We start from the raw sequence: 18,960 nt of genomic DNA, 5'->3' as shown, positions 1-18,960 counted from the left end.
CGACTCATGCAGCTCTGACAGCTTCACTATTGAACGGGCTGTCAGTAAGTTAAAACTGCGTATTTACCCCTCGGACAGGGAAATTGCAATGGCTCTGATGACACTGACCACCAACTCTTCTGGCTTTTGTCTTGTCGACCTTATTCTCAATGGCCGCACTTATTTCTCCACCCGGCTCGGGGTGCCCAAAAACCTATGCTGTGATGTGCTCCTGGGACAGGATTTCCAGAAACAACACAAAAGACTCACTTTCGAGTTTGGAGGGTCAAAGCCGGAGCTTACTATTTCCAAAGTACCGTTTTGTGCGTTTTCGGTGGCTTCGCTGGATGAGCCCTCCTTGTTTTCCAATCTTTTCCCCCGATGTAAGCCCATAGTCACTAAATCATGACGTTTCAGCCAAGATGATCGATCCTTTATCGAGGCAGCAATCTCTTGCCTTCTAGCTGATGGTATCATTGAGCCATGTTCATCTTCCTGCCGGGCTCATGTCGTCGTTGTTAAAAATCCTCTGAAGCAACACAAGAAACGTCTTTGCATCAATTACTCGCAAACTATTAACCAGTATACCGACCTGGATGCCTACCCACTACCACGCATCGATGACATGGTCAATAACCTTGCCAACTACAAGGTATTTTTAACTTTTGGCTTAAAGAGCGCATACCATCAAGTACCATTAAAGGACTCTGACAAAAAGTATACAGCCTTTGAGGCCAATGGTCGGCTTTATCAGTTTTGTCGCCTTCCATTTGGGGTCACCAATGGGGTGGCTTCTTTCAGCGGGCAATGGATAGCCTAGTCAAGCAGGAGAACTTAACGGACACTTTTCCATATCTGGATAATATCACCATTGCTGGTCATGACCAGAAGGAGCATGATGCCAACCTCCAGAAATTTTTTGACGTTCTCCGTCGTTGCGACTTAACCTTAAATGAGTCCAAATCTGTGAAGTCAGTACCATCAGTCAACATCCTTGGCTATTGGGTAGGCAATGGTGTCATCAAACCGGATCCGGAGTGACTTCATCCGCTTCAGGAGCTCCCTCCCCCTATGAATCTCGGCTCTCTTCGTCAGGCACTCGGCATGTTCGCCTATTATGCAAAATGGATACCCCACTTCTCCGACAAGATCCAGCCCCTGCTTCACGCAAAGTCATTTCCATTGGAGGCAATGGCTATTTCAGCTTTCAAACTCCTCAAGCGACAACTGGAAAAAGCCACGCTTCGTTCCATCGATGAAAATCTTCCTTTCGTGGTCGAGTGCGATGCATTGGAGGTGGCGATCTCAGCTACCTTGAATCAAGGTGGTCGACCCGTGGCATTTCTGTCCAGAACTTTGCAGGGTAGCTAGCTCCATTATCCTCCTGTCGAGAAGGAGGCTACGGCTATCATCGAAGCAGTATGTAAATGGAATCATTTTCTCGCTCGTCGCCATTTCATGCTTATAACCGATCAGCGCTCCGTGGCCTTTATGCTGGATAACCAGAAATGCACTAAGATCAAGAATAACAAAATACAGCTCTGGAGGATGGAATTGGCCGCCTTTGGTGACACCATACATTATCGACCCGGCAAAGAGAATGTAGTCCTGGATACCCTCACGCGTGCATTCTGCTCTTCTATGTCAACTTCGACTCTTGCGGAACTTCATACTGACTTATGCCATCCTGGCGTTACCCGTATGTTGCACTTTGTGCGATCTAAAAATCTCCTATTTTCTACGGAAGATGTGAAAAGAACATGCTCCACCTGTAGAATTTGTGCGGAATTAAAACCGCAATTCTTCCGTCCGTCGGATGGCTCGCTCATACACGCTATGCAGCCTATGCAGCAACTCAGCATTGACTTTAAAGGGCCATTGCCTTCCTCAATGCGAAACACCTACTTGCTTACTATGGTGGACGAATATTCACGCTTTCCCTTTGCTTTCCTCGTCCCAATATGCTTACTTCCAACAATGATCAAATGCCTCGATCAAGTCTTTTCCCTTTGTGGTACGGCCAATTTCATCCACTCTGATTGGGGTCTCTCCTTCATGTCAAGCGAACTCAAAAGTTATCTTTCCCAACAGGGAATTGCCACAAGTAAAATGACACCGTATCATCCCATCGGTAGCGGACAGGTTGAGAGATACAACGCTATCATTTGGAACGCCGTTCGTCTTGAACTGAGGTCACGCAACCTATCAGACCAGCAGTGGGAAACTATGCTCCCTGACGCGTTGCATTCCATCAGGTCTCTTCTTTCTACGTCCACCAATGTCACTCCTCACGAGCGATTCTTCAGGTTCCAGCGTCGCTCCACTCATGGGACATCCCTACCGTCATGGTTGGCAGCTCCCGGCCCCGTGCTGCTCCGAAGATTCGTCCGATCTTCCAAAAACGATCCCCATGTCGATGAGGTGGAACTAACGGACGTTAATCCCACTTACGCGCACGTGTGGTATCCTGATGGCCGGGAGTCCACCGTTTCACTCCGAGATCTGGCTCCCTGTCCAACCAGTCCCACGGACCCAACTGGTAGAGGAACCCATGGTAATGATGCCGACGCTCTGCGCTCCTTTTGAGGATGACGCCCTACCTGGGACATCAAGGGATCTGACGGCTACTCCACCGGATCAACTCGGGAAGCTGAACGCTTCCCATGGGATGGTCACCCAAAGACAGGACGCCGGTCAATCCCCGGCTACCAACCAAGATGACGCCAGCTCTGCGCCTGTGGGGACCTGCACCCGGAGTCACGATCACCCAATCTTCCACAGGTCGATCAAGGCGACATGGGCCCCGTCGATCTACCAGTACGGACCAAGCGACCCGGGGATCAAGACACGGTCCGAGGAGACGTGCCTTCCAGCCACAAGCTAAGATCTAAAAGACTGCACCTATTCGTGGTCCACCTAATCCACTAGAAGGAAGTCGTCGGACTTCCAAAACTTTCAGGTGGGAAGGATGTCATGAATCTTATCATGACTCATGAAGTAACACTGGGCAGCCAGCTGGTGGAGCCGTCCAAGGAGTATAAATACTCGGGCGTGGGCCCAGCTTGCTCAGGATGTTTCTGTAACCAGGAACTAGTGATTATAACTAGAAATCTCATGGTTTTAAAACAGTTGATTAAAGCCTTGTTTTATACTCAAATCAAGTGCTCAGTAGTCTTTTTACATCACTCTGGATTACACTGGCATTGTACAGTTGGAGACAAACCCTGGATTACACTGGCACTGTCCAGTTTGAGACAAACCCTGGATTACACTGGCACTGTCCAGTTTGAGACAAACCCTGTATTACACTGGCACTGCACAGGTAGAGACAAACCCTGGATTACACTGGCACTGCACAGGTAGAGACAAACCCTGGATTACACTGGCACTGCACAGGTAGAGACAAACCCTGGATTACACTGGCACTGTACAGGTAGAGACAAACCCTGGATTACACTGGCACTGTCCAGTTTGAGACAAACCCTGGATTACACTGGCACTGTCCAGTTTGAGACAAACCCTGGATTACACTGGCACTGCACAGGTAGAGACAAACCCTGGATTACACTGGCATTGTACAGTTAGAGACAAACCCTAGATTACACTGGCACTGTCCAGTTTGAGACAAACCCTGTATTACACTGGCACTGCACAGGTAGAGACAAACCCTGGATTACACTGGCACTGCACAGGTAGAGACAAACCCTGGATTACACTGGCACTATACAGGTAGAGACAAACCCTGGATTACACTGGCACTGCACAGGTAGAGACAAACCCTGGATTACACTGGCACTGTACAGGTAGAGACAAACCCTGGATTACACTGGCACTGTACAGGTACAGACAAACCCTGGATTACACTGGCACTGTACAGGTAGAGACAACCCTGGATTACACTGGCACTGTACAGGTAGAGACAACCCTGGATTGCACTGGCACTGTACAGGTAGAGACAAATTCTGGATTACACTGGAATTGTACAGTTAGAGACAAACCCTGGATTATACTGGCACTGTACAGTTCGAGACAAACCCTGGAGTACACTGGCACTGTACAGTTCAAGACGAACCCTGGATTACACTGGCATTTTACAGGTAGAGACAAACCCTGGATTACACTGGCACTGTACAGTTAGAGACAAACCCTGGAGTACACTGGCATTGTACAGTTAGAGACAAACCCTGGATTACACTGGCACTGCAGGTAGAGACAAACCCTGGATTACACTGGCATTGTACAGGTAGAGTCAAACCCTGGATTACACTGGCTCGGTAAAAGTAGAGACAAACCCTGGATAACACTGGCACTGTACATGTAGAAACAAACCCTGGATTACACTGGCACTGTACAGTTAGAGACAAACCCTGGATTACACTGGCATTGTACAGTTAGAGACAAACCCTGGATTACACTGGCACTGTACATATAGAAACAAACCCTGGATTACACTGGCACTGTACATATAGAAACAAACCCTGGATTACACTGGCACTGTAGAAGTAGAGAAAAAGCAAGGTTGCATTTTCTATGTAAATGAACCCATTTTCCATTCATGTGAACTATCCTGCCTCTGTGTTTATGTTAGAGACTTGGACTCATCTGTTGGTTTTCTTTCTCTTGATGACCTTCTGCAGGTTATGCTCCAGTGACTGGAATGTGCCACCCTGTTCGCAGTTGTACCCTAAACCATGAGGACGGCTTCTCTTCAGCGTTTGTAGTTGCTCATGAGACCGGACACGTGTAAGTTCTAAACGACTACATAATAAACCCGCATTTCGGGATTCATCTGTCTCCTCCAAACCTCGTAAAGTTAATCATTTCAGCAATTGAAGGATTCACTGAGGGTATCGACCTTGAGTTGAATGGGCTGCATAATTCACTGCTACTTGTTCTGTATGCTGCCTCTGTTTCTTCTGGGACAATGAACTCTGTGCCATCACCCACACTGATAACAGTGTGCAGTTCCCTTCACAGACCCTGTGTAAGTCTCTCTTTTATTGACTACCAAATCCAACAACAACAACTTGTATTTATATAGTGCTTTTAACGTAGTAAAACATCCCAAGGTGCTTCACAGGAGTATTAAAAGACATAAAATTTGACACCGAGCCACATAAGGAGAAATTAGTGCTTGGTCAAAGAGGTAGGTTTTAAGGAGCGTCTTAAAGGAGGTAAGAGAGGTAGCGAGGCAGAGAGGTTTAGGCAGGGAATTCAAGATCTTAGGGCCTAGGCAACAGAAGGCACGGCCACCAATGGTTGAGTGATTATAATCAGAGATTCTCAAGATAGCAGAATTAGAGAAGCGCAGATATCTCGGGGGGGTTGTGGGGCTGAAGGAGATTACAGAGATAGGAAAGGGTGAGGCCATGGAGGGATTTGAAAACAAGGATGAGAATTTTGAAATCGAGGCGTTGCTTAATCAGGAACCAATGTAAATCAGCGAGCACAGGGGTGAAGGGTGAACAGGACTTGGTGCGAGTTAGGACACGGGCAGTCGAGTTTTGGATGACCTCAAGTTTACGTAGGGTGGAATGTGGGAGGCCAGCCAGGAGTGCATTGGAATAGTCAAGTTTAGAGGTAACAAAGGCATGGATGAGGGTTTCAGCAGCGGATGAGCTGAGGCAAGGGTGGAGACGGGCGATGTTATGGAGGTGGAAATAGGCGGTCTTAGTTATGCTGCGGATATGTGGTCGGAAGCTCATTTTGGGGTCAAATATGAACAGAGTGATTCAGCTCAGACAGATGTTAGGGAGACGGATGGAGTCAGCGACGAGGGAACGGAGTTTGTGGCGGTGACCGAAAACCATGGCTTTGGTTGTAGTGTATGTGCCTTTAAGAGCCCCATGTGTACTGTAATGCCGGTAATGGCCACTTGGGCTATATAGACCTGTATACTGTGTTGTATCAGTTAGTTCCTCTCCAGACTTTGTTTAGTAAACACCTGTGAAACCAACTCCTGTCTTCAGTGCCTCTATCAACACCCGGACACAACAGTGGCGACGAATTGGAAACAGACTTACCTGCAATTCGGCAGCACCTCAAGGACATCGATTCCTCTGGCGTCCAAAGTTGAAGAAAAAATTAAGAAAAAGGAAAAAGCTGTGGTTTCACCAGCTAGCCAAGCTGGTGGCAGGTACTGCAATAATCCTTCCTGGGCGTCGGGCTGGGGCTCCAGCAGCTGGCTCTACAGCTAGGCCAAGCAGCGAAAGTGGAGGCAAGCAGTAACAGATGGGGAGGGAGCACTCGGGAGACGGCCGGCGCTGCAAGCAGGTCGGCGTTCAGACCTAGAGAGAGAGTCCGGCGGGAACGAGTCTCCAACTGTAAATAAATAAATAAAAAGAACGGAAACCGCGGGAAACAGTGTTGCCATTGGCAGCAGCGGCGGGGAAGCGCGGGAAGCGCCATATCTTTTCTGCAGAAAAGAAAGAAAAGCGCGGGAAGCGCCATTTTCTTTCTAGGATGCCTAAGTCTGGCAATATTGATGCTTTTGGTAACGAGATAGAGGATTGGACCACATATGTGGAAAGAGTGGAGGTATATTGCACCGCAAATGGAATAGAAGATGAAAAAAAAGCTTCAGTACTGCTAAATCTAATGGGCGCAAAGACATACGGGCTGTTACGAAATTTAATCACTCCAGCCAAACCAAAGGACAAGAATTATAAAGAAACTGTTGATACCCTACAGGAGCACTTAAACCCAACACCGCTGCTGATAGCGGAACGATTCAAATTCTTCAAGAGAAATCAACACAAGAATGACAGTAACGCTGATTACCTCACCGAATTAAGAAAGCTATCAAAACACTGCCAATTCGGGGCAGGACTAGCAGATTATCTTCGAGACAAATTCGTCTGCGGTCTCCTAAGTGAAGGAACACAGAAAAGGCTGCTTTCTGAAAAAGATTTAACACTGGACAAGGCTTTCAGTATGGCTGTATCATACGAAGCAGCCGCAAGAGGAGCTGCAGAGATACAACAAAAGACACAGGACTTCGGCACCCATGAAATGACACAGGGTTTCGAGAGATGTTATCGCTGCGGCAGATCCACCCATGACCAGAGGGACTGCTGGTTCAAGGACAAAGCATGCAGGCAATGCGGAAAGATTGGACACATTGCACGGGTATGCCGATCTGGACAAAAAAAATCCACAGACAGGAAAAAAAAAATCAATAAAGAAAAGTACAGAAAGGTACAAATGATGACGGACAGTAGCTCCGAAGACCAGAAGAGCGATAGCGACTCCGAAAACAAGAGACTAAGCTGTCTCAAATTACATAATGTAATTGCCAAAGATGATTACCAGACCATTTGGGTTACCCTCACGATAGCATGGTCCCCAGTTAAAATGCAGCTAGATACAGGATCAGCTCTGACCATCATAAGTCGATGGGATTACGAGCGGCTATTTCCGCATATACCTTTAAAAGACACATCCATTATCTTGAAAACATATACGGGGCAGAAAGTATACCCCAAAGGAAAAATAAGGGTGCCTGTTGTATACAACGGCAAGGAAATACAAAAGTTGTATTTATACATTCTACAAGATGGTGGTCCACCGCTGTTGGGACGTGAATGGATCAGGAAAATACATTTAGACTGGCACTCCATTCAGGCACTGACGGTGACCAGTAAGAAAAAAAACGATGATGACGTCATACCTGAACGATTAAAAGACATCTTGGCCAACGCCAAAGAAGTGTTTCAAGAGAAACTAGGAACCTTGAAAGGCATCACCGCCTCAATAAAAGTGGAAGATGCAGCAATTCCCAAGTTTTTTAAGGCAAGACCGGTGCCATACGCAATTCGTCCAGCAGTCGAGGCAGAGCTGGAGAATTTGGAAAAGGCAGGCGTATTGTCCAAAATAGATTGGAGCGAGTGGGCAACACCCATCATCCCAGTCATGAAGAAAGCATTGAATAATGATAAATCTGAAGAACAGAGAAAAATTTGCATCTGTGGAGACTTCAAGGTGACTGTAAACCCGGTCCTTCACACGGTACAGTATCCTCTTCCGAGGATAGAAGATATTTTCGCCTCACTATCCGGAGGGAAACGTTTCACCAAAATTGACTTGGCACAGGCATACCTACAGATGGAGGTTGAAGAGGCCTCTAAAAAATATCTCACGATAAATACACACAAAGGTCTGTACCAGTACAATCGACTGGTTTTCGGAGTAGCATCCGCTTCAGCTATCTGGCAAAGAGCTATGGAGCAAGTCCTCCAAGGGATTCTGGGGATTCAATGCTACCTAGACGACATCCTTGTAACAGGAGAAAACGACAACGAGCACCTTGCCAATTTGGAGCAGGTGCTCACTAGGCTGAGAGAACGGGGCCTACGAGCAAATTGCCCCAAGTGCGAATTTTTCCAAAATCAAATATCATATTGTGGCCACATAATTAATAAGGAAGGGTTGCATAAGTCACCTGAAAAAATTGAAGTGGTCATAAAAGCCCCAGCACCTGAAAATGTTTCACAATTAAGGTCGTTCCTGGGATTAATAAATTACTATTATAAATTTTTACCGAACTTATCAACTCTTCTACACCCTCCTAATGAACTGCTACAAACAGGAGTAATTTGGAAATGGAGCGAAGACTGTAAACGTGCCTTCCATAAATGCAAAGACTTAATCACGTCCAAAGAAGTTTTGGCTCATTACAACCCATCACTGCCAATCAGATTGGCGTGCGATGCATCCCCTTACCGCGTAGGAGCAGTATTATCGCATAAATTCCCTGATGGCTCGGAATGGCCGATAGCTTTTGTGTCACGCTCATTGAACTCAGCTGAGCGTAACTATGCCCAAATCGACAGGGAATCACCCAGCCTGGTATGGGGAGTGAAGAAATTCAACCATTACCTACACGGACAAAAATTTACCTTGTTGACTGACCATCAACCCCTCGTCTCCATATTCAACCCTAAAAAGGGTGTTCCCATTATGACAGCGCAAAGGCTACAGAGGTGGTCCCTTTTTCTAGGGGCACACCAATACAACATAGAATACAAAGGATCAAAACAGCATGGGAATGCTGACGGGTTATCGCGCCTACCGTTGCCAACGGTAGAAGAAGCACCTACCGTAGACCCAGTGGAGATTTTCCACTCTACCATAGTCAAATGTCTACCAGTAACAAATTCTGCCATTGAAAGGGAAACGAGAAATGACCCGACTCTCTCACGAGTCTACGATTTAACAGTGAAGGGATGGCCAGCACATGGTGAACCACTGTTGCCAGCATTCTCGCAAAGAAGAGAACAGCTGTCAGTGTGCCGAGGAACCTTGTTGTGTGGATCCAGAGTGGTGATTCCACCCAAACTCCAGGATAAAGTTCTAAAGGAGCTTCACAAGGGGCATCTGGGTGGAGTGAAAATGAAGAACCTAGCCAGGGCGTTTGTATGGTGGCCAGGTATCGATGGAGACATCGAAGAAATGACCAAGAGCTGCCTAGGATGCCAGAAGGTCCAAAACGCTCCACCACAAGCTCCTCTACATCCATGGGAGTGGCCCTCATCTCCCTGGCAAAGGGTGCACATCGACTTTGCTGGTCCATTTATGGACTCAATGTTCTTAATCGCGGTTGATGCACACTCCTAGTGGCCGGAGGTAATAAAGATGTCCTCCACCACCACGGAAAAAACCATCACAGTATTAAGGACCATATTTGCCAGGAATGGGCTGCCGGAACAGATCTGTTCTGATAATGGACCGCAATTTGTGTCCGAAGAGTTCAGGAAGTTCTTAAAAAACAATGGGGTTAAGCACTACACGTCCGCCCCATACCATCCCGCCACCAATGGATTGGCTGAAAGGTTTGTCCAGACCTTCAAGAAGGCCATAAAGGCCATGGGTAATGAAGACATAAAACTTCAGCACAAGGTGGATAACTTCTTGTTCACATACAGGAATGCAACACATATGGTTACAAACCAAACTCCCGCCATGATGTTCTTCAATAGAAACCTAAGATGCCGGCTGGATTTGATCAAGCCCAACATCAGAAGGGACGTGGAGAACTGGCAATTTCAAGGCATGAATGAAAGGCCAACTAGAACCTTCCAGATAGGTCAACAAGCTTTGGCCCGGGACTATCGTACCGAGAAATGGCAGCCTGGAACTATCTGCACACGACTAGGACCGCTGATGTATACCGTGGACATCGGAGAAAGCATAATAAGGCGCCATGCTGACCAAATCATAGAGTCATCCGAAAAGGGACAACCTACACCACAACTCTATACGCCTAACGATGAAGTAGAGATACCCATATCTACCTCCGATCCGGTGATACTGGAACCCGATGAACCCGACACTGGCATTCAAGCCGAATCAGCCTTGCCAAAAGAACCTACTACACCACCAGAAACTACCACACCACCGAGGCGTTATCCGGACCGAGTCAGGAAGCCTCCAGAGAGACTGACTTATAATTAATTAACTGCAGCAATGTGTAGATTATTTTTCTTGTAACATATAATTAATAATTACTTAAAATATTATGTACTGGTTGGCTAAAAGGGGAGGAATTGTAGTGTATGTGCCTTTAAGAGCCCCATGTGTACTGTAATGCCGGTAATGGCCACTAGGGCTATATAAGCCTGTATATTGTGTTGTATCAGTTAGTTTCTCTCCAGACTTTGTTTAGTAAACACCTGTGAAACCAACTCCTGTCTTCAGTGTCTCTATCAACACCCGGACACAACATTGGTCTTCCCAATATTTAATTGGAGAAAATTTCTGCTCATCCAGAACTGGATGTCGGACAAGCAGCCTGACAATTTGGAGGCCGTAGAGGGGTTGAGAGAAGTAGTGGTGAGGTAGAGCTGGGTGTCATCAGTGTACATGTGGAAACTGATGCTGTGTTTTCGGATGATGTCGCCAAGGGGCAACATGTAGATGAGAAATAGGAGGGGCCAAGGATAGATCCTTGGGGGACACCAGAGGTAACGATGCGAGAGCAGAAAGAGAAGCCATTGCAGGTGATTCTCTGGCTATGATTAGATAGATAAGAATGGAACCAGGCGAGTGAAGTCCCACCCAGCTAGACGACGATGGAAAGGTGTTGGAGAAAGATGGAGTCAAAGGCTGCAGACAAGTCAAGAAGGACGAGGAGGGATTGTTTAACTTTGTCACAATCCATTGCACATCCAGGAGACAGAACTTTGTCACCATCTTCAGAAAACAAAAATCTTAAACTTGCATTTATAAAGCATCTTATCATGTTCTCAGCACATCGCAAAGCACTTTACATCCAATAGATTGCAGGGCTATGGAGAAACAGCAGGGGAGTGGGACTAATTGGATAGCTCTTTCAAAGAGCTGGCACAGGCATGATGGGCCAAATTGGCCTCCTTCTGTGCTGCATCATTCTATGATTACATTTGAAGTGTAGTCACTGTTGTTTTTCATAAAAACATGACAGCCAGTTTGCACACAGCAAGGTCCTACAAACAGCACATGAAAGAATGGCCAAATAATCTGTTTTTGGCGGTGTTTATCGAGGGAGAAATGTTGGCCAGGGCACCAGGAGAACTCCTGCTCTTCTTTGAACAGTGTCATTGGATCTTTTACATGCCACCTGAGGAGGCAAAAGGGGTCTCGGTTAATTAAAAGAAGTTAAGATAAATCTCTGTCAGCTTTTTCTGCAAGGATAAATTTATTACATTCAGTTTAATTGGATTTAATCAAGTAGAACTCTCGGATATTTATTCACCCTTATAACCCACACTTGGAAGTCTGCCCTGAATTAAATCACCCTCGGCCACAGAAGTGCATGTTCCATGTAGTTTTTGATCATCTGTGTCTGCCCTTGTCCTATAAAATCTGCAATCCTGTTCCAAAGGATTTTTTTTTTAAATCTGAGAACTCTTTATTTCTGGGGGGTCTATCCTACATCGACTTTTTAATGGGGAAAAAGACTGACGCTCCAGTGCGGTACTGAGGGACTGCTGCCCTGCCGGAGGTGCCGCCTTTCAGGTGAGATGTTAAACCGGGGCCCCCATCTGCCCTCTCAGTTGGACGTAAAAGATCCCATGGCACTATTCAAAGAAAAGCAGGGGAGTTCTCCTGGTGTCCTGGCCAACATTTATCCTTCAACCAACACCTGAAAACAGATGATCTGGTCATTTATTTCATTGATGATTGTCGGAGCTTGCTGTGTGCATATTGGCTGCTGCATTTCTTATATGACAACGGTGACCACACTTCAGAAGTACTTAATTGGCTGTAAAGTGCTTTGGGATGTTCTGAGGTCATGAAAGGTGCTATATAAATACAAGTTCTTTATCTCTACCCAATTTATCAACGTACAGTGACGCAATAAACACCATGCAATTCATTCTCATCTACGGTATCTTAAGTATCATGTCTACCCAGTTGCTACATTGTGACATTAATATGGCCATTTTCAAATAACAATTTGGTGATGTCTCCTTCCAGTCTAGGTTCTCTCCCAATGGTTATGCGCAGCTTTGTCCGGGGAGCACAGGGCAAAACATACAAATGTTAGCATTTTGAAGAGCAGAGAGGCAGCCACCCTGTACCCTGTACCCAGCATACACTGTGTGTGTGTCCATTATAATGCAGGCAGGGGAGAGCATGACAAGGGAGAATACAAAGAGATTAGGAGAGAGATCAAAAAAAATTAGGAAGGCAAAGAGGAACTATGAAATTAAATTTTCAAGGAACATAAAACAAAATAGTAAAATATTCTTCAGGCACATAAATAAAAAAAGGAAAGTTGCAATGAGAACAGGGCCACGAAGGGATGGACAGAATAAAATCACAGGCAGCGATAGAAGAAAGAAAGACTTGCATTTATATAGTGCCTTTCATGACCACCAGACATCTCAAAGCACTTTACAGCCAATTAAGTACTTTTGAAGTGTAATCACTGTTGTAATGTGGGAAAAGCAGCAGCCGATTTGCGCATGGCAAGCTCCCAATAAACAGCAATGTGACAATGACCAGATAATCTGTTTTTTTATTGTGTTGTTTGAGAGATAAATATTGGCCAGACAATGACAGAAATAATAAATAATTACTTTGCTTCAGTATTTACCAGGGAGACAGATCAGGTGGACATGACATCGGAAGATGAGATTAGAAATTATATAACACATTTAAAATAAAAAGAGAAATATTAAATAAACTAATCAAACTGAAAGAGGATAAAACCCCTGGGCTGGACGGATTGTATCCACGCATTTTAAAAGAATCTAGAGAAGAGATAGCAGAGGTACTATTACACATCTTTAATAATTCATTAGAAAAAGGACTGGTGGATAGCTAACGTTATACCTATAATTAAGAAGGGCGATAGAACATGTCCATGGAACTATAGACTAGTCAGCTTAACATCGGTGGTAGGAAAAATAATGGAATCCCTACTAAAGGAGAAAATAGAAAAACATCTAGCAATGTTTAGAAATATAATTAATAGTCAACATGGATTTCAAAAGGAAAAGTCTTGCTTGGTCAACCTCATTGAATTCTTTGAAGAAGTAACAAAGAGATTAGACAAGGTTAATGTAGTAGATGTAATTTATCTCGATCTCCAAAAGGCCTTCGATAAGATGCCACATAATAAGGTCTAGCTGGCTGCAAGATAAAGAGCAGAGAGTAGGGGGAAAGGGTAACTATTCAGAGTGACAGAAGGTGGAAAGTGGGGTCCCACAAGGATCAGTGCTGGGACCATTGGTGTTCAAAGTTTATGTTAATGATTTAGACTTTGGAATCAAAAACACAATTTCTGAATATGCGGATGACACCAAATTGGGGGCTGGGTGGGGGGGGGGGGTGGCAGGGATAGTCAATACTGAGGAGGACTGCAACAAATTACAAGAAGACATTAATAAACTTGCAGAATGGGCATATAATTGGCAAATGAATTTCAACACAGAAAAGTCTGAGGTAAGTCTTACATTTTGGTAAGAAACATAGAAACATATAAGATAGGAGCAGGAGTCGGCCATTCAGCCCCTCGAGCCTGTTCTGCCATTTAATGAGATCATGGCTGATCATCCAAATTCAGTACCCTGTCCCTGCTTTCTCCTGATATCCCTTAATCCCTTTAGCCTTAAGAACTATATCTAACTCCTTCTTGAATATATTTAATGAATTGGCCTCAACTGTCTTCTGTGGTAGAGAATTCCACAGGTTCACCACTCTCTGGGTGAAGAAATTCCTCCTCATCTCAGTCCTAAATGGCTTACCCCTTATCCTTAGACTGTGACCCCTGGTTCTGGACTCCCCGGCCATTGGGAACATCCTTCCTGCATCTAGTCTGTCTAGTCCTGTTAGAATTTTATAAGTTTCAATGAGATCCCCTCTCATTCTTCTAAACTCTAGCAAATATAAGCCTAATCGACCCAATCTCTCCTCATACGTCATTCCTGCCATCCCAGGTATCAGTCTGGTGAATCTTTGCTGCACTCTCTCCATGGCAAGAACATCCTTCCTCAGATAAGGTGACCAAAACTGCACACAATACTCAAGGTGTGGTCTCACCAAGGCCCTGTACAACTGCAGCAAGGCATCCTTGCTCCTGTACTCGAATCCTCTCACTATGAAGGCCAACATACCATTTGCCTTCTTAACCGCCTGCTGCACCTGCATGCTTACCTTCAGCGACTGGTGCACAAGAACACCCAGGTCTCGTTGCACTTCCCCTTTGCCACCAAAGTGGATAACCTCGCATTTATCCACATTATACTGCATCTGCCCAATCACCCAACCTGTCAAAATCATACTGGAGTTTCTCTGCATCCTCTTCACAGCACACACGCCCACCCAGCTTTGTGTCATCTGCAAACTTGGAGATATTACATCTAGTTCCCTCATCTAGATCATTAATATATATAAAAATAAGGAGATCACATATTATTTGGAAAATAAGAATCTAACTGGGGTAGAGAAGCAAAGGGATCTGGGAGTACAAATACACTAATCACTGAAAGTAGCGATGCAGGTTAATAAGGCCATAAAAAAAAATAAGTACTAGTGTTTATTTCTAGAGGGTTAGAATTGAAAAGTAGAGCAGTTATGTTAAATTTGTATCGAACTTTGGTTAGACGACACTTCTGGTACAGTTCTGGTTGCCATTTTATAAAAAAGATATGGGGCACTGGAGAGTTTGCAAAAAAGATTTACAAGGATGATACCAGAAATGCGAGGGTGTACCCACCAGGAAAGGATGAACAGGCTGACGTAATAAAACTCACTACACACTTGATTTGAGCATAAAGCAAGGCTTTAATCAACTTGTTTCAGAACATGGAGGTCTAGTTGTATTCACTGGCTCCCTTGTCTTTACAAAATGTCCCTGGCAAGCTGGGGCCAACGCCCGAGTATTTATACTCCTTGGACGGCGCCACCAGCTGGCCGTCCAGTGTTATTTCATAGGTAGTTTCTCGATGATGAGATTTATGACACAGGCTCGGTCTCTTTTCTCTTGAAAAGAGAAGGCTGAGGGGTGATTTAGTAGAGGTCTTTAAAATCATGAAAGATTTTGATGGAGCAGACAGAGAGAATGTGTTTCCACTTGTGGGGAAGAGTGAAACTAGAGGCCATCAATATAAGATAGTCACCAAGAAATCAAATAGGGAATTCAGAAGAAACTTTTTGATCCAGAGAATGGTGAGAATGTGGAACTCGCTACCACAGGGAGTGGTTGAGGCAAATAGTATGGATGCATTTAAGGGGAAGCTAGATAAGCATATGAGGGAGAAGGGAATAGAGGGTTATGCTGATAGTTAGATGAGGAAGGATGGGAGGCTGCTCGAATGGAGCATATATGCTGGCATGGACTGGTTGGGCTGAATGGCCTGTTTCTGTGCCATATATTCTATGCAATTATATGTAGTTTCTGGTGACAGATTTGGTTAGGGGCCTGATTGTCTGATTTGCACTCCTGTTGGCTGAGACTGCATGTCGGGAGCAGAGTCCCAGAAAATTGACCCCACATTCTTCCAAATCCAACCATTCCTCTGATGCCTGCAAACTCCGTCCTCATTTGCTCCCAAGTCTTATACATTTGCGTTGGTTTGATCTGTGCCCTCCATCCAAGCATTTTGGACCTCTAGAAGAGTGTCCTTCAGTACTAAATACCTGCACCGTTCTTTGCTGCACCTCCTGCAGCAGGATCTCCAAGGAGTTATCAACAAACAGGGACGTTCCCCCTAATTTCTGCTAGATTTCACTTGTTCTTAGCTCCTAGAAGGATTTTTGGTGACCAAATGTGCTCCCTTTAATTACAAGCAGCACCCTTTTCAAGAGCTTCTGCCTTGCTGGATTTCCCACCCCAGCCATTCAATGCATGCCCTGCGATCCTTGACCCTGCACACACAGCCTATTAAAATGACTATGATGGCCGAACTCGCAAAATCCGGCTAAGTCAGTGCCCTTCACTTCAGCTGCCACCCATGTCATTCTCCCAGTGATCCGGGCTGCCACTATTCTGGGATTGGCCCCATCACCTCAAGGTATTTATCCAACAATTTACAGGTGTTGACCAGCTCAAGTAAGAGAACTGGGAGTCTATTCCACACATCCACCGCTCTGTAGAGAAAGAAATTCTTTGAATTTGAAGTCTTTCTTCTTGGATGAAATGGTCTAATTCCCAGGTTCACATTTGAGTCCTTTCTTGAGTATGTGAGTGACATTCGCTATCCTACAATGTCCTTTATTTCTTGATCTGCTTCGGGATGCCACTTTTTCCTCTGTGCAATGCTATAGGTTCTCTTGCTTGGTGTTTATGCTGGACCTTTTTTGTTTAGCTATTGCTCCATTTTGACTCCCCTACGAAAGTTTGTAGTCTTGTCATGAGGGCAGCCAGTGCTAGGTATGGCCAAGCAGGTGGTCCCGCTGACGGCTAACCATGGATTTTTTGGTTTCACTGCAGTCTTGTTTTTTATGTTCTTTATTTCTTAAAATTGTTGTGTCATAAATCTTTGTGCTGTAATTGAGTGATTTGTTTCTTGTGTTATTTTTGCAATAGGTTTGTTTAATTTGTAAAGGAGTCAGCCTTTGGTCAGTGGTTGTACTCTTGCCTCTAGGTCAGAAGGCCGTAGGTTCAAGCCCCAGAGACCCGAGCACCTATTCTAGGCTGACACCTCACTGCAGTACTGAGGGAGTGCTGCACTGGCAGAGAGGCTGTCTTTCAGATGAGACGTTAAACTGAGGTCCCGTCCACCCTTTCAGGTGGATGGAAAAGAAGAGCAGGGGATTTCTCCTGATCCAACGCTGAAAAAAATTGAGGTTACATTTCTGAATCAGTAGCAACAAAATTACCATTTTAAGTTAAACATTTTCCCATGTGGTGTGAAGTCAGTGATTTATATGTTCTTGCCCTGAATTGAACATTCTGCTTTAGCAAACTTTCAGTGACTCACTGAGTGTTTGGAGACATTGCAATATTTAGCACAATTCCTACAATACAAGTCATTTTACCAGAATTTTGCAGAAAACTTGAATATTATTGTCTGGAAGCGACTGTCCGTAACGGTAAGACGGAATGTGCATTTATATAGCGCTTTATCACATCCACAGAATTTTCCAAAGCACTTCACAGCCAACAATTTACATTTGTATTGTAGTCACTGTTGTTCTGTGGGTAGCAGCTTGCACACAGCAAGATCCCACATGCCACAAAGGAGTGTATTTTTGGTGCTATTGGTTGATGGTGGAATGTTTGCCATGAAAACCCTGCTCTCCGAAGAGTGCCATGGAATCTCTACATCTCCCTGAACTAGCAGACTGAATCGAGATTTAACGTGTCACCTTCGACCATGCAGCACTCCTACTGAAGTGTCAGCCGAGACAATGCCCCCGAGTCCTGGATGGAGGCTCGAACCTCAGCTGTCTGACTCAGAGGCAAGAGTGTTACCAACTGAGCCAGGAAATCAACAGTGCTCAGTGCTCAAACGGGAATGTGGGTATTCCGATCCATCTTAACCTATTGCAGATAAAGCAATGTGATCAGATTTCCTTTTAAATAATATAACCTGTTCCCTTTTCTAATGACGTTTTAACGAAACTCTTGTAGCCTAGGAATGGAACACGATGGTCAAGGAAACCGGTGCGGAGATGAAACCAGCATGGGGAGCGTTATGGCGCCCTTGGTCCAGGCTGCATTTCATCGATTTCATTGGTCTCGGTGCAGCGGGCAAGAGCTCAAGCGATATCTTCAGTGAGTACATCAACAGGCCGAAGAATCATTGACCTTATATTGCTTGAATTTATTAAAAATTAATTCTTCTAGGAAGATACTACAGCAAGACGGGAGGGATCGTATGGTGTTTGGGGGTCGTTGGCTGCTATGGCCATTCTTGAAGAAGTATTGTTAAAATAATTTTGGATAAGTCCTTCTACAATGTCCCAAACAAATGCAAACAAGGCAAGTGGAACTCATGTCTTGAGAAGGTGTTGCTGTAAGCTGAGAGGCAGCAGCATTATCATCCATGTCCAACTCGGCACTGCCTCTGTTTGGCCACTGATTTGCAGGAAAGCAGACCTAATTAAGAATGAGATCAGTGAAGTCCTGCCTTAAGGTTCTGTGGGGGAAAACTTTGTGTGCGCCAACAGACTTGCCGGTGTCACTCGAGTTAACGGCTGCCGAAAATGGCCGCAGCGCTAACGTTGAAAAATTGGCTCTTGAGATTGGCGATGTGGAGCGCTGCGCTAACTTACCATACAACGCCCTCCTGGATAATGGAGGCCTCCGACCCGAAGTTCCCATCAACAGTCGCCGTTGCTGCTTCTTACAGCCTGTGGGAGCGAGGTTGTGGAGTTCGCAAGGTATTGTGGGCAATTAAAGGGGCTGTGAATTAAAGGGGCAAAACATTCAGAAATAATAAAAATTACAATGCAGTGTAAAAATGCAGCTTTCAACCCTTGCTGCCTTTCAAAATAAACATAAGCATTAAAAATAATTCCCAAATGGCAGTCTTCAGCTCTTAAAACTGA

General features: G+C 45.1%; 1 protein-coding gene across 1 annotated transcript in view; it reads left to right on the top strand.

Moving 5' to 3' along the window:
* The window catches only part of LOC147124145 (A disintegrin and metalloproteinase with thrombospondin motifs 3-like), a 463,277-nt gene that overhangs the window by 287,462 nt on the left and 156,855 nt on the right, over positions 1 to 18,960 (top strand). Inside the window, exons 5-6 of the mRNA XM_085982801.1 lie at positions 4,617 to 4,722; positions 18,041 to 18,184. Coding sequence (XP_085838927.1) covers positions 4,617 to 4,722; positions 18,041 to 18,184 — 250 coding nt within the window. The remainder of the gene's footprint in view (positions 1 to 4,616; positions 4,723 to 18,040; positions 18,185 to 18,960) is intronic.

The sequence above is a fragment of the Somniosus microcephalus genome, chromosome 1 (genome assembly GCF_052327205.1).
Source record: "Somniosus microcephalus isolate GS21.2 chromosome 1, FLI_Smic_1.0, whole genome shotgun sequence".
Classification (NCBI taxonomy): domain Eukaryota; kingdom Metazoa; phylum Chordata; class Chondrichthyes; order Squaliformes; family Somniosidae; genus Somniosus; species Somniosus microcephalus.
This window is presented reverse-complemented; position numbering and strand designations above follow the sequence as displayed.